The sequence below is a fragment of the Mastigoproctus giganteus genome, chromosome 3, assembly GCF_048544385.1.
Source record: "Mastigoproctus giganteus isolate SK-2022 chromosome 3, ASM4854438v1, whole genome shotgun sequence".
NCBI classification, from domain to species: Eukaryota; Metazoa; Arthropoda; class Arachnida; order Uropygi; family Thelyphonidae; genus Mastigoproctus; species Mastigoproctus giganteus.
In genome coordinates this window covers 256,011,087-256,035,470 of record NC_143577.1, presented here as the reverse complement: position 1 = coordinate 256,035,470, position 24,384 = coordinate 256,011,087, and the positions used below count along the sequence as shown (strand labels likewise).

Genomic DNA, 24,384 nt, shown 5'->3' with positions numbered 1-24,384 from the left:
GTGTAGGAAATGGCTTATGTTAATAAAAAAAATAACTACTATAATAATTAAATATATATATTTCATTCTCTCGTGGTACTTACAGATGGCATTGCCGATCGGATTGTATTCAGCGTTCACATCCTTTTGCGACTCACTAGGAATCCAGCTGAAAGAAAAAAGTCAATTAATTGCGGTATCTTTATAATGTTCGTGTACTGGACTCGGTGTACTGAATAAAATAGTTTTGAACACCACTACGGTCTTGAAGCAACATTGTGAGTCTTCCCTGCTGAAATACAAAACAACTGCGATAGAGATTGCAGATTCGTAATTTAAAAAAAACCCCTTTACGTTTATGCAAACGTTTATAACTAAGTACTTAAGTGATTAGGTCTGCAGCAACGATTACGGCCAACATTGCCATCAGGGATAGTCACGTTGGCCGCATTTGTCGCTGTTGAGAGATGGCCTCTTTGGTGTTAACCACACAAGTTCGTAACTTGGACAGGCACTGGTAGACGACACAATAATCAAATATAGTGGGTTGATTTTTAAATTATCGAACAGCTGTGGTAATCCTGACTCCAAAATCTTTTCTGTAAGTATGGAATTTGTTCGGCATCTTTTGAGGTTATGAAAAATTTCATGTGGGCTGAGTAAGAAACGCAGTTCGAAGATATCGCCAAAAATATTTCCAGCTCCTCCGTAAATAGAGTTTAGGATAGGGCCCCATCTTTGGCATGATGCCTGAATATTTTTATTGGTGACTAAAAGGTACCTGGGCCTAATGACCACCTCAGTGACGTCCAGTAATTCCTATCAATGTTGAGAATATATAGCAGAACAAGTACTGCCAAACAATCAAACGGTTTTTATATCCACAAAGAGGATGTCCAGTTGTATTTTACTGTTGAGCCCATGTTGAATTCCTAGCAAGGTATCTAGAAATTGGTGGTGGTGAGTCTGCCCCTGATTAGTATGCAACTGGTAGGGCTGTGCTGGAAACAGTGCTAAGCTAGATTGGATTGTATTGCTTTTCAAAGAGAATTGCTTTTCCAAGAGAATCGACAGACCTGAAGTCCGTGGATTCTCTTGGATTCTGCAATTTGGGCATTGGTCTCACATGGTAGTAGTTCCATATCGTTGGTATGGTTGCCTCTTCCAAGATCTAGTTAAGGAGATGCAGCTGCATAACTTTATCAAAAATTGTGGAAACCTCTGGTCTCACTGTGCCCATCTTTGGTAGTGAAATATAGAGAAAATTCAAGAACAATACCTTATTTAGCACTGTGCGCGTGCACTTATATACTTTTTCGCTTGACCACTCGGCTAGGAAGGCCTTTATTTCGTGGACCAATTTTGTATCTTTCGGGATGCAACGCGTTTCAGTGAAGTTTGTGCTTTGCTGCACTGTGGTTATCCTCATTGATAACCACAGAGAGTAGTAAGTTCTCGCATCTCAGGATCTTCGTCAACGTGCGTCTGCTGCTGACTCATACTTTATTTCTTCCATCATTACTGGTGAGTAATCGTAGGTGTGCAGCTATTCGTTGTGTACAACTCATTTACTCAACCTATACCTTCTGATCCGCTGCTCTCCATCTTTAGCAGAGTTATCTAAACATTCGAAAATATACCAGGTCTGCAACTAAAGTCACAAGACCTGCTGATCCAATTCGCTGTAAGCCAATTTACAGTGCATCAAACCTGTTGAAGCTTCTCATCTGAAGAATCTGATGAGTCATTGTCAGTAGTAAAAACTGCCACATTTGAGTTCTCCGGTAGATGCCACCGGAGGACTCATCTCATCTATCCATGCGTAATATGCTGCGTGTGTTCTCTGGTCGATTTGAATGAACAAAAAACCAAAAGTTTCCTGGGAGAAAACATTTGCACACGCCAGAGAGTGACTAACTCAGCCACGAAGTGAAAAAAGCCCATAAACGTTTCACGCCATTTACGGGATTTGAACCAGATCTTTTCCACCACGCGTTGGAGAGTACGGTGATCCAACCACTGTGCTACGCGCGCAGAGACATTTTCAGTAGTAGAAAATTTTACTACCGATAATGATTCGCTAGATTCTTCTCAACAAATCACCACAAGTTCATTACGCCAGACAAGGAAGGTCCACCACTAGCAACCTATAAAATTACCGCCATCCTGAGGGCATTTGAACACAACGAAGAATTGGCAATTACCTGTATGGACAAAAAATCTGCAGTCGATGCTGTTCATATCCGAACGCTGATCAGTGTACTCAAAAACTACTTCGGCATTCGAGGAAACATTCTTTGGATCCTGACTACCTTACTTAAAGAAAGAACCATTGAGATGTGTTACAATTACCCCAACAAATCCCTTAAAATCATTGCTGGTGTTGCACAAGGTGGGGTAGTATCAAGGATCCTGTTTACAGCAGTCTTTATCGTCTTTATGACCAGGGAGGATATCGCCCATTGGGCCGACGAAATCAAATCGCTTCCGACGATAAAACCAAGGGCGGATCTTAACTCGATTACGCGGTAAAAGTTAGCCTACCTAACTATCCCCCAAATCAGCACAGATGACTTTTTTTTTCAAGCATAGTTCCTTTCTGCAAAGTTCAGTTGGCGGTTTTTGATTCCTAACGCAAACCAGCAACCTAGAGGCGACATTCGAATAACAGATGACATTTGCATATCACATATCCAAGCTTCAGGTTAAAATGGATCGGCTCCGATAGTTAACAAAGAAAATAAATAATCAACAGAATAACGATCGTGACCCCGAACTAGTAACATCGTGCATATATTAGTGAATATGTTGTATAAATTCACTAATCCTTTACACGGTCGAGACGTAGCATAGATTAAGCATCAGTGGTTCAGTAGGTACTAAAGTTCCGAGCATCATGGGTAAAAGGAAAGATTTATCGGACTTTGATAAAGGACAGATTGTGGGTGCTTGACGAGCTGGTGCCTCGATTTCCCAAACGGCTGAACTGGTGGGGTATTCATTAGCCGCCATAGTTAAGAGTATACCAGGACTGGCGTCAAAATGGTCAAACAACGATCCGACGGCAAAACTGCAAAGGTTAGCGAAAAGTTGATGTTACAGGTGAGCGCCGGGTCCGACGACTCGTACAGGTGAAGCACTGTTGAAGAGTTGACTACCCAATATAACATGGGCCAACCCGCAACAATATCTGGCATAAACATGCGTCGCACGCTTGCACGTATGGGCTACACCAGCAGACACCCCTACGGCTTCCTCTCCTAACCAAGGTTCATCGGCGTAAAAGACTCGCCTGGTGCAAAGAACATGCAAGTTGGACGTTAGAAAACTGGAAGGAGTGCTGGTCGGATGGGTCACGTTATTTACTCCACATCGTGGATGGTCGTGCACGAATTTGGCATCAATAACATGAGGCTTTTCATCCAGCATGCATGGTATCAAAAGTGCAGGCCGGTGGAGACGGTTGTATGGTGTTGGGTATGCTTCACTGGCAGGAACTCGGACCCCTGGTGCATGTGGAACAACGTATGAGTGATCTCCGCAATCGTCAACTGCTTGTTGACTGTGTACACCCCGCTATGTTACACTTTTTCCCAAATGGTGATGGTGTCTTCCAAGATGACAATGAATCGAGCCGTCAGTCACTTGTTGTGCAGGAATGGTTTGAGGAACACAGTTCTAACTTCCAGCATATCGATTGGCCTCCGAACTCTCCCAATATTAATCTCATAGAACACTTGTGGGACACTATGGAAAGCCATGTCAGGCGTCTGGATACACCAATCACCTCCATACCTGCATTGCTGACCGCATTACACACAGCTTCACGGCCACAAGGCCAGGGTTAACAGTATTGTTACAATATATAAGAAAAAGAAATTAATAAATTAAATATAAAAATGCATATGTGAACGAATAAAAGTAAATATAGCTCAACACTCAAAAGTATAATACAATTAAAAACATCACAATGTACAAAGAATATATAGGTGGAAAACTTCAAGGTTGGTTGGTAAGCCATTTGACGTCATATTGCTGGATTGCGGCATTAAGGCGAGCTTCAAGGAGAAGGATCAGGGACAGGGAAGTACAATTTAAGGATGCGGCGTCTGTACTCCCTATCACAAGAAAACTTATTAAGGTCAGCATCCAAAGACTGGGCACATGAAAGTAGCTGATATGGCAGAAACCTATCGGATAGGTTGAGGGACTCTCCAAGAGCACAGGTCCCAGAATGATGGTGCCGAGATCTTGCCAGTGATCATTTTTACAGTTGTGGTAAGGCATTTCATCCTAATCAGCGTGAGAAATCTGTGAATTTTTATCAAACTGGCCATTTGAGTTGTCCTTAACTGTGGAGGAAGTTTACGTTTGTTAATGGCCCATTTTAAGAGCCAAAACTCAGTATAAAAGAGTGGTCGAATTGTGCTAGGGGCAGCAGATGCCCATACTTCTGCAGCATATAGAAGCGGAGAGTATACTATCTTCTGGTGGTCGTTACTTCATTAATATAATGCAAATGCTGTTTGGCCATCCATCGTAGTCGAGCTGCCTGGGTGAGCAGCTTTTCAATGTGGTTACCAAAGCAGAGCTTAGGATCAAAAACAACCCCCAAATCAGTATGTTTCTTGACGATGGGAATAGGGGAATTGCATCGTGTTGGTTGAATATAGGAAGGCCTTTTCTTTAATGAGAATATCATAAATTCAGACTTTTCTGGATTTATTTTTTGTCCAAACTGATTGAGGTAAATTGCAAATTCCAGGAGTATATTGTTAATTGATGCTGTTATCACAAGAAGATCATCATGTGGAGAAATCAGTGTGAGGAGTTTCATATCATCAGCATAACATAGAGTATCATGCCTGGACTCAACAAGCGACAAGATAAGCGCTGTAAACAAGAGCCCAGATAAGACACCACCCTGTGGCACGCCTGAAGAGACACATCGCTCGTATGTTTGGCTGGACAGTAAGCCGGATTATTCTATTTTGAAGGAGTGAAGTGAGGAACTGTAGAGTGTCTCCCTTGATTTGATAATGGTCTGAACGTAGCTTCAGAATTGCAGAAACGTTTATTGAGTCGAAAGCTGCTTCGAGGTCTACATAGGTGACTGCAAGCTCTGCATGAGTTTCAAACGCAGAGAGGATAGAGCTGGTGGTGACTAAGAGATTAGTCACAGTGGATCTAAGAGGAAGAGAGTAGTGGATTTGATGAGGCTGATGTGGAAGAAGTTGTTTAGTTAGAATGGGGAGAAGTACCTTCTCTAGGAGTTTTAGAAGACTTGAGGCGTTGGAGAATGGCCGGTAATGCTTAAGAAGAGTATGAGATTGAATATTTGGTAAAATGGGGGATTTTAACTTCCCAGATATTGACTGGAACTTGTGGATTGGTCACTCGCACACTAGAAAGATTATTATAGATTTATTGGATGATCGTTTTCTACAGCAGCAGTATGTTCGGGAGGCAACCAGAGGGAGAACGTTAGAAGACTGGAAGAAGGTGTGCTGGTCGAATGATTATCAGCAGTGATTCTTCATGCATTAAGAATCTACAGATAAAGGAACCACTAGGTGGCAGTGATAAAAGTGTACTGATGTGAGATTTAACTACCATCATGGGTGAAAAGAAGGGTTTTTGCTTTCGGAAAGGTTGGTATGGTGGTTTCAGTGAGACCAACTGATGATGTTACCAACAGCAAATTCTAATTGCTAAACCTTCAAGGAAGCTACTAAGCTTTTCGTACCAACTAAGAAATGTTGTTCAAGGTTTAGGCCTAAGTGGATGTCAGATGAACTAATGAGACTCGAGGCAGAGAACAAAAATGTATGGGACGGATATAAATTATCAGATGACAAAGAAGTCTGCGGTAGATATAAGCTAGTCTATAATCTAGTCACAAAAAAGGTAAGGCAGATTATGAGAAATCTTTGGCAAAGGATGGAAAGAAAAACATCAAATACATCTCTATGTAAACTCTAGAAGGAAGGGGAATCAGATTGGCCTGCTTCATATTGATGGTTCAGAATCAGATTGGCCTGCTTCATATTGAATGAATCAGATTGGCCTGCTTCATATTGATGGTTCGACTGCTATCAAATTTACTCATTCAGTTCGTCAGCTACCTGACTTTGTCAGGTAGCTGACAAACTGAATGAGCGAATTTTGAATTTACATTCACCCATGAGGAATTCTGTAGAGAAGTGGAGGTCAAATTGTTGGAGTTAATCGTAAGAAAGGCACCTGGGGTGGGTGCAATCTATCCAGTAATATTAAAGGAGGCAGCGAAGGAAACCCTTACTCATAATTATGAGAACATCATTGGATTCTGGGGAGATCCCCGCGGAATGGAGATATGCGTATTTATCTCCAGTTCACAATGAAGGATCAAAGGGTGACACGAGTAATTATAGACCAGTTAGTTTAACTTCCGTTTCGGGAAAAATAATGGAGCCACTGGTTAAAGGTGCATTGCAGCCTGCAGTTATAGTTCAGACACAAAATGGGCTTGTTAAGGGGAAATTTGATCTGACCAATTTCACTGGATTCTACGATGTGTTCAAGAAAGAAGGGGATGCAAAAATAATTATGATATCATATACAGTTCTTGGATTTCAGGAAAGCTTTTGATTCTGTTGCACATGGAAGACTATTGTACAAATTAGAGCAGTGGCATTAAGGGCAAGTTGCTGCTATGGATAAAGGGATGGTTGAGTGAGAGAAGACAGAGAGTGGTAATCAATGGACTGTGGGGGGGTGGATTTAAAGAAGGCTTATACTATATATTTTGTTATTATTTTTATTTATTTTTAATTTATTATTTGTTCCCTTATATGTTTATCCACCTTATTTTAATTTCCCCACTTACACATCTGACTTTGCTTTACAGGAGAATTCCAGATTCAAGGGAACTTCTCAATTATTTATAATTCCCTTCGGACAGGCTGAGTGTTCAAGAATGACAAACAACACACATTAATATATAACATAACACTTTATTTACACTTATATACACAATAAAAATTTACAACTCTCAAGCACATATTGTTATTACTCGAATTTGTCTATGTGTTAAACAATTATATATGGTAATCAAATAATACAGCGGTTTTACTCTAAACAAGGTTATCCACTTCAATACATCTCAGTCAATATCATTACATAAACTTATTTTAGTTTCTTCCTTCTCCACACATGAACAATAATTACATAAGAGGTTTAGTTCACACTCTTTCTCTTTTGTAAATCTTATTCTCAGCTTATAAATTGATTTAGGAAATTCACTCTTAATTTCTAATTTAATTATTGCCCCATATTGTCTTGGGGAATATAACTTCACAACTTTCTCTAATCAAGACAGATAGTACATTTGACATCAATTCCTGGACTAATGCTGGTCCCAAGGGTTGGCTACATTCATAAGACTAATTCTTTCTCTGTATTCTCTACCCTTCCCTTCCAAAATATCTCATACCTATATGTTAAACAATAACTAATAACAAATATCAAATTTCTCTCCTTTGCCTTTCTACATATGTCTAATTATACATTAATCGAAACCCAAAACTATCGTCTGAATTATCTCTATATTTATGTATATATTTATATCTTTGTATATCCTTCCCTTAACATCCTTCTAAACGTTATACTAATCTGATATTAGAGTTCCAACAGTTCTTTATTTGTGAGGGAGAATACTATATAACTAGTCACTTACTTAATTTTACGAATTCACCTCCTTGTCTGGGAATGGCATCATCGTTTACCCACTGCATTCATCTCAGAACTTCAAGTTTCTCCAAGGGCTGCAGTCTACGTCTGGACAGGGCATCATTGGGTCTTTTAGGAAATTATGAGCTCGTCTTCGATACTGCTACTTAACCTTCGGTTCAGCTATTCTGGCGGACTAGGAATTACAACTTTATCTTCTCAGCTCACTTATCTGCGCCTTGCCTTTATCACTGCCTTCAGATGATTGACTAGGGTTATAATTCTCCATACACTTCAGTCGTTTGCATACGGGCTACTACCCTTGCCTTTAGACGAAAGACTACTCGACTGTTCTCTCCTATTATTAAACTCCACGAACTTTTCTAAACTCGCTGACGGGACAGGACTTATCTAACCCTACACAACTCATTTTTCCCACTCACACTGTCCAAACATCAACTTTTTCCTTCCTTACTCATCTTCACCAAACACCAACAAAAAAACTCCTTCCAAGCTCACAGCACAGCACAGCACACCACACCTCTCTTTTTTCATCCCGTTCTTCCTTTTTGTCCATCTCAATTACGTACCGCCTCCTTATGTCGGGTCTGCCTATTTTCTCAGAATAGCCAATCTTCTCATTTTGTTCAACTTTCATTATTTCCTATTCGTCCTTTAAAATTTCCCAAGCTGTATATTCAGAGCTCATTTTAATAAATTTCCAAAATTTTCCCAGGCAATCCGCTGCTTTGAAGTTCGCCGTCACCTTCGCCACCCCTCGTTAAACTTAGCAGATTTATTTTACATTGCTCCAACGACCTTGCCATCGCCGACAGTCAGACGCAAATACCTGGCCGATTTTCGGTGTCACCGGACAAAGGGATGTCCCACAATGTTCAGTCTACAGCCCTTTGTTTTTCAGAGCTATAGTTATTGGCACCTGCACGTCATTAGTCCCAGCCATGGTGGGAACTGAAATGTATCCCTTTGCTAATGCTTACCGCTCCCTTCTCTCATTCAACCTTGTCTAATTTTTAATTCCTTGTGAGTGACCTAGAATAATATTGTGACTGTAAATGTTTACTGTTCTGTTTTGCTATTTCCTAGGCTTTATTTTAAATAAATCTCACTCTTTTTTCTAAAATATTAACATGTAAGATTTTACATCTTACAGGACACTGCTCTTCGTGGACTAACAGGCGCCTCCGTAGCCAGGTGGGAAGGAGCAGTACTGCGTAGCACGCGCTTCTTGATTAGAGCGGGGTTCGAGCCCGTCACCACCAAATGCGGAGGATGCGGAAAGGTCAGGGAATGACCACCGCATATCCCCGGAGCAATATGGCCTTAGTTGTTGATGCTCTTAAAAACCAAACAACAACAACATCGTGGACTAATGTTATTAGTGAAGTCCCCCCCGGGTTCAGTGTTGGGTGCATTGTTATTTTGCATATTTATCAACGATGTTAATGAAGGTTTATCAGGCTTAATGTCAAAGTTTGTAGACGATATGAAGGTTGGCAGGGTTGTTAATGACACTAATGACAGTACGCTACTGCAACAGGACCTAGAAAAGTTTAGCATATGGGCTTAGAGGTGGGGACTGACATTTAACGTCGATATCACATAGAAAACACAATATGGGAATCCTATTGTCTCGAAACTTTATATTACATGTTGAACAGACAACTTGTGTAATCAAGGCCCGGTAATGTTCGTAATGATCGGACAGATGCTGACTAATTGTGATTTTCTGTTATACAAGCTCTGTGTTCTCATTTGGAATTATTATTATTTTTGAGTTAATTTTTTCTTAATTTTTGAAATCAAACATCTCAAGCGAAAATTTGAAGCAGATATTTTTTATTGATAATATAATAAAAATTTCGACTGTACTCACTCTGCGGCCGAGGGGTCTTCGGAGATCTTTTCAACGAACTTTTTGGCAATGAACTTGGCGATGTTGATGAAATTGGCCAGCGTGTCTGAACTCATATCGGGAAGCTGGAAGAAAGGAAAAGAAAAGAAGTCAACGCAAAGCGATTGAACACTGAAGATCTCCTTCATCATTCAATATGTGTTCGTGAATTTTATTATCGTGACAACGAAACGTAAAAATACAATGAGTTAAGAAAATACTTCAATTAAATTCCGGAAATTAAGAAAAATTAAACAAATGCACTGAATGGAAACATTATTTATTAGGCACACCTGCCCTTTCCATGAAATGGAGTGCGCCTTCGAAAACCATGCGATATTAAGCGGGTGGACAGATACGCATATGTAGGGATGCTGCACGTGTGACATTCAGTGCGACAACGGGCAAGACGAGAGATTTAAGTGACGGTGAACATAATAGTATAGTCAGCGTGGGACGCGCCAATATCAATATCTCGGAAAGTGCGAACCTACTGGGGGTTTCTCGTACGACTGGCTCTCCGGTGTACCAAGCTCGGTCCGACAACCAGACGGTGTCGTAATAACGTTAATTAGTTAGAAACAACGGATATTTACGTGATCCAATAAGCGAATGACATACAAGCAAAGGGTCAGAACCCTGTGCTCGGAAACAGCTCGTTGATGCGAGACTCCAACGGCTGCTGACAGGATGTCTGCAGTAAAAGAAAGGCTGCAAATAACAACCCGATAAAACAGTGATAACCGAAGAGGCATTACGGAACATGACTCATAGCATCTTATCATGGAGAAAGGGGTATCATAGCCGATGACCTAATCATTTGTATAATGCCCAGATTCGGTTTCCACTTCTACACAAAAACAACTAAGGACAGCTAAATTGGGTTCACAGACACCAAAATACAATTGGCATTGCATTACATTAGCAGTGGAAATTCACGCAAAATGCAAGCTTATATAGCATCCGCCAAAAAAAAAAAAAAAGAACACCTCCCATTTGACCTATTCATTCCTTCCAACCAATAGTTTGTCCACTTCTTCCTGGAATTTATTCAACTATCAAACTAAAAACCCTATTACAACAACACGGTTACTGCTATAACAACACTGCTAACCTTTGTGGCTTCTGCAGACATTAAGCCCGATATACCTTCATCAATATCATTGATAAATATACAAAACAACAATAGATCCAACACCGAACACTGTGGGACTCCTCTAATAACATTAGTCCAAGAAGAGCAATGTCCATTTTTTACCACTCTCTGTCTTTCCCCACTCGACCACCATCCCTTTATCCAAAACAGAAACTTGCCCTTAATGCCACACTGCTCCAATTTGTATAGCAGTTTTCTATGTGCAACGGTATCAATAGCCTTCCTAAAATTCATCTATATGATATCAAAAGTTATTTTTTCATCCAGTTCCTTTGTGACCACATTGTAGAATTCAATCAAATTGGTCAAGAATTCCCCCTAACAAACCCATGCTGTGCGTTGAGCATAATTGCTGCCTTGTCTAAATGGTCCCGCGTTACTTCTTTAACCAATGACTCCATTATATAATTACTCGAGTCACCCCTTGATCCCCCTTTGTGAATTAGGGATACATTTTCACACCTCCACTCCGCAGAGACGTGTAGTCCGGATTGGAAGAACTTTGCTTGGGCTTATGAATCCCAATTCCTGCTGGTCCACGGTTATGGTGAAAACGGATTGAGTCGATGAACCCATTTTGCCAGGTGTCAACAACGCCGGTTGGTGATGGCAGCAAAGTAATAGGGTAAGGAATGTTTTCATGACGCACATTAGTCCCTTTGATACCAGTAGGGCAATATTTGGACGTCATAGGTTGGCTGCAAATAGTTTCCTGGACATATCCCTGTATGATTGTAGTGCAACTGGCCACAACCCTTTATGGTTGTAGTGTATCTATCTGCAAATGTTTTTTTTTTTTTTTTTTTTTTTCAGCAAGATAATGTGCCTTATCGAAATGCCAGAATTGTATAGAACTGGTTCCAGGAATATGAGAATGAATTCAGTCTACAGCGGTCATTCACAGAGTCGGCAGATTTCAATCTAGTGGGCACTTGTGGAATAGGGAATAGAAATCCGCGACCATCTAATTTGTAACAACTGAAGGACGCAATTAAGTCAACATGGATCGGCATTTTATGTCCTCAACATCCTGAAATCAATTTCCTTTGAGGGCAGTTTCCACTTTGGAAAAAAGGAAGACGTTCGCTGATGCTAGATCGACTGTTTGGTCAGAAATGTGTTCAAAACAAGTGCGGAATGAGTGGGGCATTGTCCTGCAACAAGAACCAGGTTCCATTCTCTCGAAATTGCGGCTTACCTGGGAAATGCGCTTCAGCAGTCTTCTTCGAAGAACTTTACGTGGAATACAGTATCCTCTCATCACACTCTCTCAAAAAAACATGATCAGCATCGTCTTGATCCTAGATTTCTACAAACGAAACGTTTTGGGACTTGGTGATGATTTTGAAGTTCACTGCACGGCCTGACGCTTCATCTTTGGATCGTAGTACAATTACTAACCCACATACGGTGACAGTACAGGCGAGGAAATTAGGACACTGTGTTGAGATGTCTACACGAATCTTCGCATGATGACATTTTATGTTGCTTCTGCTCGTCCATGAGGCTGTCGGAAAAAATCTTGCACAGACCTTCATTTTCCCTAAATCTTTAAGCACAATTTGACGAATCGACTCCTTTTTCATATCCAACTCATCTGCCATCATTCTGAGGATCAAACGACGATCTCTTGCCACACTTTTTCGAACTTTCGAAATTCTCTGGTTATTTCGAGAGGTTTACGGACGCCTACTTCTTGGTTCATCGCGAACATCCCCACATCCGTCTTTCAACCGCTTACAGTATACCATAAAATAGAGCATAAATTTTTTTAATCAGTGAGAGAATAAAATAAGAACGTACGTACCGATTCGTAGTACTGGTCCAGTTTGGTTGCATTCAGAGTCCATTTAGCCAATGCAATATGCAAAACCATGTTGTTTACCTGGAAACGCAAAAAAATGAGATTTATCGAAAGAACTACTGGATGTCAACCATATTCTGGTATAAAACCGAATGCAATTGCATGTATTCCAGTTATATTTTAGCAAATATAACTTCAAAATTATGAAACAACAACCTTATTTACCCAATATTAAAACTTAATCAGGTTATCGAATTACAAGGTTCCATGTGAAGGAGTTCGTATCGTATCTTACTTTTCATCGATGGCAGTCTTAAATTTTTTCAATAAATTATTGTTAAATATTTCTTACTTTTTCTTCAATTTTGGATTTCATGTCTTCCTCAATCCATTCCGACGTTTGAACTCGCTTTAGAAATGCCTCTTGCAGTCTCTCTATCATACCTTTGACCTGTTAAACAAGAACAGGACATTAACAATTTCTCACCTCATCGTTCCTGAAAATACGTCCAATTCTAATTTCTCTGATAGATAATTAACGCTAAAATGTCTCCATTAGTTTTTAGACGACTTTTTTTTCCGTTATGGCTAATGTACAACCTGGAAAGAAATAATTCTTTCCCAACCCGAGAAAGAATTATTTCTGGGCATTATTGAACAAGAGTTCAGGCTTTTTTGGAACTTTATGATACTTGTGCTTAGCATTATGGAAAATAATTAAAATGCGGGTGATCATGATTATTATTTTTTATTATTGTTTCGAAAAGGCAAACTCACTAATTTCTCACTGATAGGGTTCTTCGTGAAGAACAAGTACTCGACAGCCAATGGCAAGACCTTCGATAATTCATCGATGCAGGTCTCTATGTCTTCTTTCGTTATCGCTTTTAAATCCTCTTCAGCGAGTTCAGGATAACATGCGCCATCTGAATCAGGTAGGAAATCAAAAAACGCCTCCACGATTTTCCAGCCCATGTAATTGGCAATAGTTCTGTAGGAAGTAAAAGTAGTGTAATCCACAGTAATCAGTGCTGTAATGTTAACGTAAAATAGTCAGTTTTTAATCTAATACTAATAGTAACCTAGCAGAAACAACAATATGCTGCTAAAGGTTTTTCAGTTTCGAGTGATCATAATTATCTTAAGAAATACAGCTTTGAGAAATGAGAATTCCCATTGATGCCTTGTGAAGAAAACTACTAAAATTGAAAACGTCAGAAGTGTCACCAGCAAACTAGAACAATACATTCCCTGCTCCAAATGGAAGAATATGAAATTATTTTTATTACAAACCTGCTTACCAAAGAGCTCTTAAATAATCTTACCCAATCCACGAGGTATCATTGTCTTGAGAACTCCAGCCACAGCAGAAAGGAAGGAAGGGTCAACTTGATCTTCAAATTTGTATCGAATTACACCCAGATGAAAGTCGTGTAATATGCCTTCTCCCCTGATCACACTTGTCTTAGAATCACTGAAGAATCAAGAACAGACTTCTTGGTTCTTCAGTGATTCTAACCAGTGAATCCCCTGTCTTGTTGTTGTTATTTGGTTTTTAGGAGCATTAGCAACTAAGGCCATATTGCTCCGTCCCTGTCTTGTTATATTACTGAATCACTGAAGAATCAAGAATAATTGTTATATTATTTGTGTGTTAATAACTAGTACACTTTAAAACCACAGAGGTAGTTCTTTAAGAACAAGATTGATTTGAATCGTTCAATTTTTTTAAAAAAGATGATGGCAATGAAGAAAACTGGAACACAATTTGCAAATCATTTTATAAATGGGACGCGATCACCGTCACTTTAATAAAGTTTATTGGAAAATTCTTGAATTGTTCCCTTTGAAAGGTGCAAAACTTACCTGTCCGGAAATGTACCATTGATAATGACACTGACAAGAGACTTCAGACTTTCAACTTCAACTACAATGATTTCGGTATCTTCCCCAAAATCTTCCGGTGTCATCGTCTCGAATATACGAGTTACGAACTGCTGCCAATTTACCTAGCAAAGAGCGACCATGAAAAAGATTAGATACTTCCTTTTGATTAATGAAACATCGATCACATTCTACTTTAAATAGTGGGGGATACATGAAAATAACTTCCAGACATGCTAGGTGAGTAATATGTTAAATACTCCACCACCCCCCAGGATCCAGTGTAAATTTACATGTTCGGTTTAACGGTTTAGCGCTACACTTAACAATGGGCCCTGAATGATGGGACTTGGACCCAATACAGGTTTGGTTCCCCGTGATATTGAGTTTTCGCGGTATCGGGGGGATTCAAATGTGCAACGTGCCTAATCGTTGTTTACGGGTTTCTGAACTTGGTTGCATAACTTAAGGAAACTGTGTTGACGTCAACATCTTGCATATTAAATATAGCATAAACAAGGAGGGTAGAAAAGTGAGTGAGTATTCCTACCGCTGGGATCTTTTCTTGCAAATCACCAATGGTCGTCTTCTGGTCGTAAAGAGAGCTGATGTTTGTCCCTTTCGTTTCAGGATAGACCTGCAGAGGAAATAAAATTCAGGAATACAGAGAAATGCGCGGCAGAAACAGACAGAATCTGCTGAGAAACAGCGTTCTTAATATGCTTCCGCTGATACGATTCTTCGGAGAAGCAAATTCTGAACATACCTTTCTCAGGATGTCTTCCATATCAGCTATCTTCTCAATGCCATCCAGGATCTGTTGAGGGTTACTATTTCCCATCTTCTGCACGAGGCCAAGCAGTTTTAATTTGGTGGAGCGTTCAGAAAGGGTCGATTTCGACAGATCGATTCCGCCCACCTGAAAAAAAAACGTGAATTTGCGCATGTCAGTCTTTAATCAGAATCCATACGCATAATTCCCAAATTCTGCTCCCTCCATCTCCTGAAGGATTAGCAAAGTAACAAAAAATGGCTTATTTTAAAGGGTAATTAAAATTATCTGCTCTGATTTTCGACCATCTTTTTTCCCCTTTAATTCTCTTCATCTGAGCACTTAGTGTAGATTAACTGGCACGTACAGCAAGAATTTGTCTCTTACCAATAAAAACATTAGGAATACTTCGCAATCGTGACCTCATTTGCGGTGTCTTCGGCTCCCACTGCTACATAACGCCCTTTCTCTCTGTTAGGGTGGAGCCTGGCGCGACAGCATTCAGTAGGCTGGTATTCCGCACAGAAAATAAACCGGAGTTAATGCCAAAGTATCGTATCTCGTCCAGGATCACTTTCGGCAAGTTTCTCGTACACCTATATCTCATGCATGACAAGAGTAAACTTGTGTTGTATTTCGCGGACAGCAAAACTCCTTTCAGCGTGGGTCATGCGTTAGTTGCTTGTGTGCACATTTTTTTAAAATTTATTTATTTAAGAATGCGATCCCAGCCAGATTTCCTGAAACCCCACCATCTCTCAGAATAGTGTACAGGTAATTTCTTTCATAACATATGCTACCACTAGATGATTATCATTCCTGGCACATGGAGTAGGCCATGCGTACGGATAATACCAAAATAGCACCAATCGTCTACTACCGTGTTGCTCAGTTCATTAGTTCATATATCTAATTTAAACAGCAACATTAAGGAGGAAAAACGAAGGATTTGTGATGAGCTAGTGAATTTCTGGCAGCAACGTTGGGATGTGAGTGAGTTGAGAACTGTTGCAAGAGGATTCATTCGAGCTGTAGGCTTTGCAGTGAAGAAGAGGGTGACTTCTTGGTTTGCTCCCACCATGACCAAGAGTTACTTAATCACTGGACATGGCTTAATGGGCAAACTATTTGAAAGAGGATTAGAATCTGATCCCTGCTGTTCGTGCGGTGAGGTTGAATCCTGGAAACGTCAATTTTGACTGCAGACTGTATGCCTCAAACAAGCAGGAATTACTAAATAGGTTACCAAACCTAACGGATAATAATTAATCTCTGTTGGTTCAGAACCAGGAAATCTTTGCTTTGTTCCAGGAATTCTCGGCCAAAGTCTTTAAAAGAAGAGGACAGGAGGCAAGAACTCTATTGGATACAATTGGTTAACTCTATTGGTTAACGGAAGTGCTGCACATTTGACGTTAGAAAACTACCTACTACAGTGAGTACAACTTCTTAGAGGACGAAAATAAAACAGTTATTTCTAATATCAAAAATGAATAACAGAAATACGTATAGTACAAGTTGATCTTTCACTGCAGGAAAGCCAAATGCAGGCTTGCATTTTTGGAAGGATTCTGATTAGGATTAATGTTATTCTAAGTGTATTTGCTCTTTACATGTAAAAATATTGCTTTCGTTTGAAACTTTTCAACAAGCGTACATTGTTCTTAGTTGGAACTTTTCTTTTAATTATATGGATAATTTATCTTAAATTAACTTTTTCTTTTTTCTTTTTTTTTTCTTTTTTTTGCTGGCCTCCAGGTATGAAGGAGCCGCCCTTCATACCAGAACACGCACATGTACACAGGGGCTACAGCATATATATGAGTATGTAAATAAAATTGTATATAAATCGATTAATACATATCTTGAGAATGAATATAAAATTGTATGTTAACAAATGAAAAAAAAATGAGTTCATATATCGATGAAACAGATATGTCCCACTAAAGCTAATCATGAATCTGTTGATCTTAGTTAGACGATAAGTCTTTCTCATGAGGAAATATTTAACTGCTTCACCCCACCACAGAAAGTCGACTTTGCGTTCACTACATAAAATCACAATCAGGATAAGTCAAGAATAAGTCTTTGTTCCCACAACAACGTATGCAGCTGATGTACCCGTCACATAGCAATGATGAAGCTGTAATCAAGATTAGCACTACTCAGGAATTGGAAAGCAATCCATGTTAAAATCCACGCAGTAATCGAATGAACAGGGATGTCCTTTCATTAATTGCTAAGGAATATGCAGCTCAGTAGCAGACCAGTCTGAACCAACGGAGTTGGACTGAACCAACGTGACATTCCTTCCTTGTTTGCGGTAGGAAAGAATTTTTTAATGATACTTCCTATTGTACTATCATCCATCGATCCTGCCAAATAGATACCAATAAGGTCCAGATACGATTTTTATCCTGCTTATAACTAGCCTCGCAATCTATTCTTTCCTAGGGGATTTGGGTGATAACACATACCTCTAAAAAGAAGAACCAAATCTATAGGCATGCCCATGTCCAATTATTGGAGGAACTTCCCTCCAACTGTTGTCTTGAGTTGCCTCGTTGCAGCAAAGCCAAATCATCGGCATATGCCACCGTGGACATGTTCGTAGCAACTACTCATTCAACACCAGATTCCACATTAACGGACTGAAAACAGATTATGGAGGTCATCTTTTATCGCAGAATAGAACTGCGGGCTGTATTTTGTCGTGCGCAACACCATTAAAATGCTGTCATTGAATAGTTTCAAATGCGCCTGCGAAGTCTAGAAATATACCCAGAGAGTATATTTCATTAGAGTTGCGGACAGTTTCCACCAATTCCTCCAGCGCTTCATCAGTTCCCTTTCCGGCTGTAAAACAATATTGGTCATCTGACAGGCAGTAGTTATTACGCACATAATCTATAATTCTCGCAGCTATTATCGGTTCAAAATAGTTTCCCAACCCACTAAGCAATGCTATGAGGCCGTAGAACTCCGCACTGTCCCAAAATAAGCTTCAGCAGCGCGTCCTTCCCGGGTAACGGAAAGATTCCATCCCTGAGACAGGCGTTGAATATACTCAGCAAGTGTGATGGGGTGATCTTGAGGCTCCATTTTATTGTCCCACCGTCTATCAAATCCATCCCCGAGCATTTGTTACTTCGTATTCTTCACATATCAAACACTTCTCAGATGTGCTCCTCAGTTTTTGCAAAGTCTCTCTCTCTCTCTCTCCAACTGAATACTATAGGATCACACCCACACTTTCAGTCCATGTTTTCGTAACGCGTCCATTTCTCATGATCGAAGATGTAATATGTGCAGCGGGACTTTTCATATTATTTGCGCAAAGTTTATATACCAATCCCCACAGATGACTTTCCATTCGTTTGAATCAGTTCTTTCCACGAACGAAATTTTTCTCTCACGCAATTGTTCGTGTATAAGTTCGTTTCAGTCGCTGAAATTCTTCCTTCAGCTGTTGCTAGTGGTCACACTTGCAGCGCTTACTCTACTGATACCTCTTTCTTCTTCGAATCTGCTCCAGGCGTAATTTCGTCAGTTCATTAGTCACCATTTCATCGGGGCTTGTTTGTTTTGATTTCTCCTCGTGGAAGCGTATGACGACAGTTATTACAACCAAGCCTGCAGCAGGTCCACCGCATCCAACATCCAGGTTACTGAACATATCGTTACTAAACTCAGAACTAAGCCGACAAAGCCCATCATCAAATTTATGCCAGTCAGCCGAACGTAAGAAAAAACAACTGACCTGACCTGGTACAAAGCTTCGGTCGTCAGTAAATCGGCTGTATAAAGCGTTTGTTTAGCGTTGCTATCCATACACAGAATGACCCGTTCTCCTCCCAGATGTTCCAATAAATTCTCAATGCAATCAACGTGTGGAGCAATTATCTTCATTGTGTTTACAATACGCAAACGCCAAATAGCATTTTTGATTTTCAAACTCCACACAAAGAGAGACATCGCAAACAGTGCAGAAAGAATCCGATGTTGTCACAGTTAAGTCGTTATTAAATATAACTAACGCAGTCCGGAGACGATGTTGGTTGTATGATATTAATCGGGTTGCCAACGAGAATCCAATCACTCTTCCCTCCAACTCATATGGCTCCTGTATACAAGCAATATCGATCGATTAACACACAAACTACTCTCTTTTGGAGCCTCTGTAGCCAGGTGGGAAGGAGCAGCAGTGCGTAGCACACGCTTCTTGATTAGACCGGGGTTCGAGCCCGTAAGCCACCAAAGCTGAAAGGTCAGGGAATGACCACCGCATATCCCCGGAGCAATATGGCCTTAGTTGCTAATGGTTCTAAAAACCAAACAACAACAAACTACTCCCAGTTTTTTTAATCAGCCACCAACCGAGAACGTTGCCTATTTATTTGCGCTATACACAACCAGTTCCTCTCGGCAACCAAATTTTTCTCTCCTGCTCCTTCTTGATCATTGGACATGTATTCTACCTTTCTTTCAATGTACTGATATCCCCTGTGTCTGCCAATTAACTGTGCCATGATATGCCAATCTAATGTTCGTCCGTTCTGCGACAAATTGTCGTGCATTTTCATACTCTGAGCACCGTTTATCACGTACCGAATGGCTTGGCTTGCGTCCCCGATATACATGTATATAGTTAGCACAAGGTGGCTGCCTCTGCGTACTATTGCAGTTGCGGTATGCCCACTCTTGCCACAATGGCTACAAATCGATTCACTGCTTTGGAAACTTCTTGATATTAATCCTAAGATAAGATATCGAACCTAAGAAATTGTGACTAATTGAAACGCATTCAGCAAGACATCAAGCCTAAGAACGCTCTGCCCAAATCGAGTAGATATTTGTAGATGCTTCTAGAAACTTCTAATATCCAGTTTCTGCAGGTGTTCGCCGAGTTCGTGTTTCCAAACCATAATAGCAACTCACTGTCCATCTCCAATGAGCTTGACTCAGGCCATGACTCAGGTTCCTGTCGTACAGTTCTCTAAAGAATTCCTCCGTGTCTGCCTCAGTATCCACATCACAAATAATAACTTTGGGTCGAGGGCGCTTCGGTTTCGAGAAAGTTCCGCCTAAGCACCGGATTCTCTCATTGCTCTTTACCACATCATGTTCGCTCTCCGTTTTCAATACAATTCCTCTTTCCACTATCTGTCTTACCTTTCTTACTCTTACCGGTTCCTTTCATCGCATTCCCCAGTGCATCTCGGACATCTTTACTGGTTTGGGGTTTTCAAGGTCGAATTATCCTTACCTTTGATAATAATGCAATCATTTTCACCTGTATCCTTAATATTAATCTGCAGTAGTCCTGTCTTTTTCTCATCAGTCAGTACTCTTGCAGAATCTGAATTCAAACATCACTGTATGAGAAGATAAGAATGACAAACTTCCCAGTTTGTCATTCTTATCTGAATGTGTATTGAAGCTCATATTCTGTAAGTCCTTTATTTGCGTTTGGTACCTTCTAATCATATTATTGAGACACGGCATTTTCTCCTTAAAACTTTTATTTATTTTGGACCACTAACTCAATTACAGCACTTTCCATATAGCCTCCACCGCGACAGGATTTCGTTTATTGACACTCTACTGATGCCATTCATTTTATCGAAATGAAAGTCATGTATAGTCACCGCAACATCTTAGTCATCTCGGTTATTGCGCACAGGTATGGCCTGCTACGGCTATCATCACCACTGGCAACGCTGTAATCATCTCCCGAGTCTCGACCGATCTCATCCGGTTCGAAGTCCGGTTGTAACTTCACATTCACTTCTTCAACCTCCGTCGACATCTCCAGCACAGAATCAGGGTACTCAACTCTACTGAAATCATCCATATCTCATTTGTTTCATGTTGACCGTCCTCCAAAAGAGGATGGTCAACATGAACGTCCTCCAAAAGAGCAAGATCTGTCCCAATTCTGATAACGCCATCAAGAGCTGCTTGCTCCTCCAGGGATTTTGAGAGTTTTCTTCGTATCATACTTCGCGTGTTTCGCATTTAGCATTTAGCATTAGCATTAGTAGAGGCATTTGATGCAAGAAAGCAAGCTTATGCAGCATCAGCCAAAAAAAAAAAAAAAAAAACCACTTCCACTTCACCCCTCTGTTCGTTCAAAATACCTGTCCAGCTGAGCCTTAAACTTATTTAGGCTATCAACCTCCACCACAAGGGATGGAAGTCTGTTCCACCAACCAACCACCCGCTGGCTAAAGGCAAATTTCCGCACGTCTATCCTACATCTGTCTTTCCTCAATTTGAATTTATGCCCTCTCAGGTGATTTTTCTGAGCTTGAGGAAGAATCCCATCAGCATTGAGCATGCTTAAACCATTCAAGGCTTTATACACCTCTATCAGATCACCTCGCTGGTGCCTAGTCTCCAGACACTGTAATTTGCAAAACTTAAGCCTTTCTTCGTAAGAGCACCCCTTTGTTCCATTCACTAATCTTGTTGCCCTTCTCTGTACTCGTTCCAGCAGCTCTACATCCTTCTTGAAATGAGGCCTCCAGACCTGTATACAGTACTCTAGGTGTGGCCTGACCATTGCCTTATACAAGGGAATAATCACCTCCTTATCCCTGCTGGAAAAATTCCTGTATATCATTGACAATACACCATGAGCTACTCTTGCAGCCCGTCTGCACTGCTCAGAGAACTTCATATCTGCCTGCACAACCACCCCCAAGTCCCTTTCATTCTCTACCACTGTCAGTGTAGTACCACAGAGTTGATACGTTGCTCTGGGGTTGCTGTTTCCCATGTGTAGTACTTTACATTTGTCAATGTTAAACTTCATTTGCCACCTCTCAGCCCATCTGCTCAACCTTTCCAGATCCTGTTGCAGCAGCATAGTGTCAGTAGTGTCCTTGACAACCCTGCCAACCTTTGTATCGTCTGCAAACTTGGACATTAAGCTTGATATACCATCATCAATATCACTTATATATACAGAAAACAATAATGGACCCAACATTGAGCCCTGAGGGACTCCACTAATAACATTAGTCAACGATGAGCAGTGTCCATTAATTACCACTCTCTGTCTTCTCCCCCTCAACCACCCCTTTGTCCATAGCAGCAATTTGCCTCCAATGTCACACTGCTCCAATTTGTGTAGTAGTCTTCCATGTGCAACAGTATCAAAAGCCTTTCTAAGATCCAAGTATATAATATCAAAGTTATTCCCTGCATCCAGTTCTTTTGTGACTGCATCATAGTATCCAATCAAGTTGGTCAGGCAAACTTCCCCTTAACAAAACCATGCTGTGTCTGAGCTATAACTGAAGTCTTGCCTAAATGATCCTGCTGTGCTTCTTTAACCAGTGCCTCCATTAATTTTCCTGGAACAGAAGTTAAGCTCACAGGTCTATAATTACTTGTGTCAGCCTTTGATCCTCCTTTGTGAATTGGGGTCACATTTTCACATTTCCAGTCTATGGGTACCTCCCTTGAGTCCAAGGAAGCTCTCATAATTATGGCTAAGGGTTTGCTTATTTCCTTTGCTACCTCCTTTAATATAACTGGATAGATCCCATCCACTCCGGGTGCCTTTCTTGTGTTTATCTTCAAGTTTCTCCTCCACTTTACTCCCAGTTATTTCAAGATTCTGTAGCTTACTGCTAGAGTTGAATACACCTCTGGCATTCCCCTTGCTGAATAACTCCTCATGTGTGAATGTCGATGCAAAATATTCATTTAGTTTGTTAGCTACCTGAGCAGGATCATCAACAGTTGACCCATCAATATCAAGTGGACCAATCTGATTCATCCCCTTCCTTCTAGAGTTTACATAAGTAAAGAACTCTTTGCTGTTTTTCTTTGCATCCCTTGCCAAGGATTTCTCGTAATCTGCCTTCGCCTGCCTATCTTCCTTTGTAACTTGGTTGCATATCAACTTGTATCTATCATAGGCGTCTGTGTCACGTATTAATTTATATGTATCCCAAGCATTTTTCTTCTCTGTCACATGTCTAATTAGTTCATCTGTCATCCATTTAGACCTAAACCTTGAACAATATTTCTTAGTTGGTATGTAAAGCCTAGTAGCTTCCAAGATAAGTTCTTTGAATGCTTCCCATTTTGAATTTGCTGTTGGTAACATCATCAGTTGGTCCCACTGTATAGAATTTAAATACTGTCTCAGTCCATTGTAGTCGCCTTTACGAAAGCAATAACCCTTCCCTTTACCCCTGATGGAAGTTACCTCTTTGAGTAAATCCCACTTCAGCACACTGTGATCACTGCCACCTAGTGGTTCATTTATCTGCAGATTCTTAATGCATGAAGGATCACTGCTGATAATCAAATCAAGAGTATTACTCCCTCTAGTTGCCTCCCGAACATGCTGATGTAGAAAACAATCATCCAATAAATCCACAAAAGCCCTGCTAGTGTGTGAGTAACCAGCCCCCAAATTCCAGTCAATATCTGGGAAATTAAAATCTCCCATTATAAGACTCTCTGATTTACTGGCCCACTCTATTTCCCTGCACAGTATCTTATTATACTCATCAGAGTCATTAGGCCTATAGCACACTCCTACTGTCAATTTTGATCTCCTAATGCTTATGTCACACCAAACTGACTCAACACTGCACTGTCCAGCGATGTCGACTGACTTCACTTCCTTGGTTTTTATGTGTTTCTTAACTAATAGCATAGCCCCTCCCCCTTCCTATCCAGTCTATCCTTTCTGTAGACGTTGTACTCCCCAAATTGCAGTTCTGCATCCCTTATATCTGTGTGACACCACGTCTGTGATATCCCAACAATATCTGGCTTTGATGTTTTGAGCAATACCTCAAATTCATCAAATTTATTTACTAAACTCCTAGCATTAGTGTACACGCAAGTATACCTGCCCCTGTTTCTATATCTCCAAAATATACGTCCCTAGATGATTTGACCGCCAATAAGTCTGGAGTCCCAATAACAATTTTACTGCCGCTACTTGATCATGCTTTGTTACCACAACTGCGGAGTATGGCTCATCTTTCTGAACATTATCGTATGTAGCAGCAATCTTCCAACGAGGTAAGCTCTTTCAGAGATTGCCTGAACTTATTTTCAACATTTTATAACCTTCTCTTGTCCTTCTTCGCTAATGCTCTACTGAAATAAACCCAAACCTTATCTGTGAAAAT

The 24,384-nt window shown here is 40.4% G+C and overlaps 1 protein-coding gene across 1 annotated transcript in view; it reads right to left on the bottom strand.

Annotated features, from left to right (window-relative positions):
- The window catches only part of LOC150089086 (neprilysin-11-like), a 65,295-nt gene that overhangs the window by 24,298 nt on the left and 16,613 nt on the right, over nt 1-24,384 (bottom strand). Inside the window, exons 6-13 of the mRNA XM_090370403.1 lie at nt 15,215-15,367; nt 14,999-15,085; nt 14,431-14,573; nt 13,342-13,555; nt 12,917-13,015; nt 12,568-12,645; nt 9,587-9,690; nt 84-148 (exon numbers count right to left, since the gene is read on the bottom strand). Coding sequence (XP_090226529.1) covers nt 84-148; nt 9,587-9,690; nt 12,568-12,645; nt 12,917-13,015; nt 13,342-13,555; nt 14,431-14,573; nt 14,999-15,085; nt 15,215-15,367 — 943 coding nt within the window. The remainder of the gene's footprint in view (nt 1-83; nt 149-9,586; nt 9,691-12,567; nt 12,646-12,916; nt 13,016-13,341; nt 13,556-14,430; nt 14,574-14,998; nt 15,086-15,214; nt 15,368-24,384) is intronic.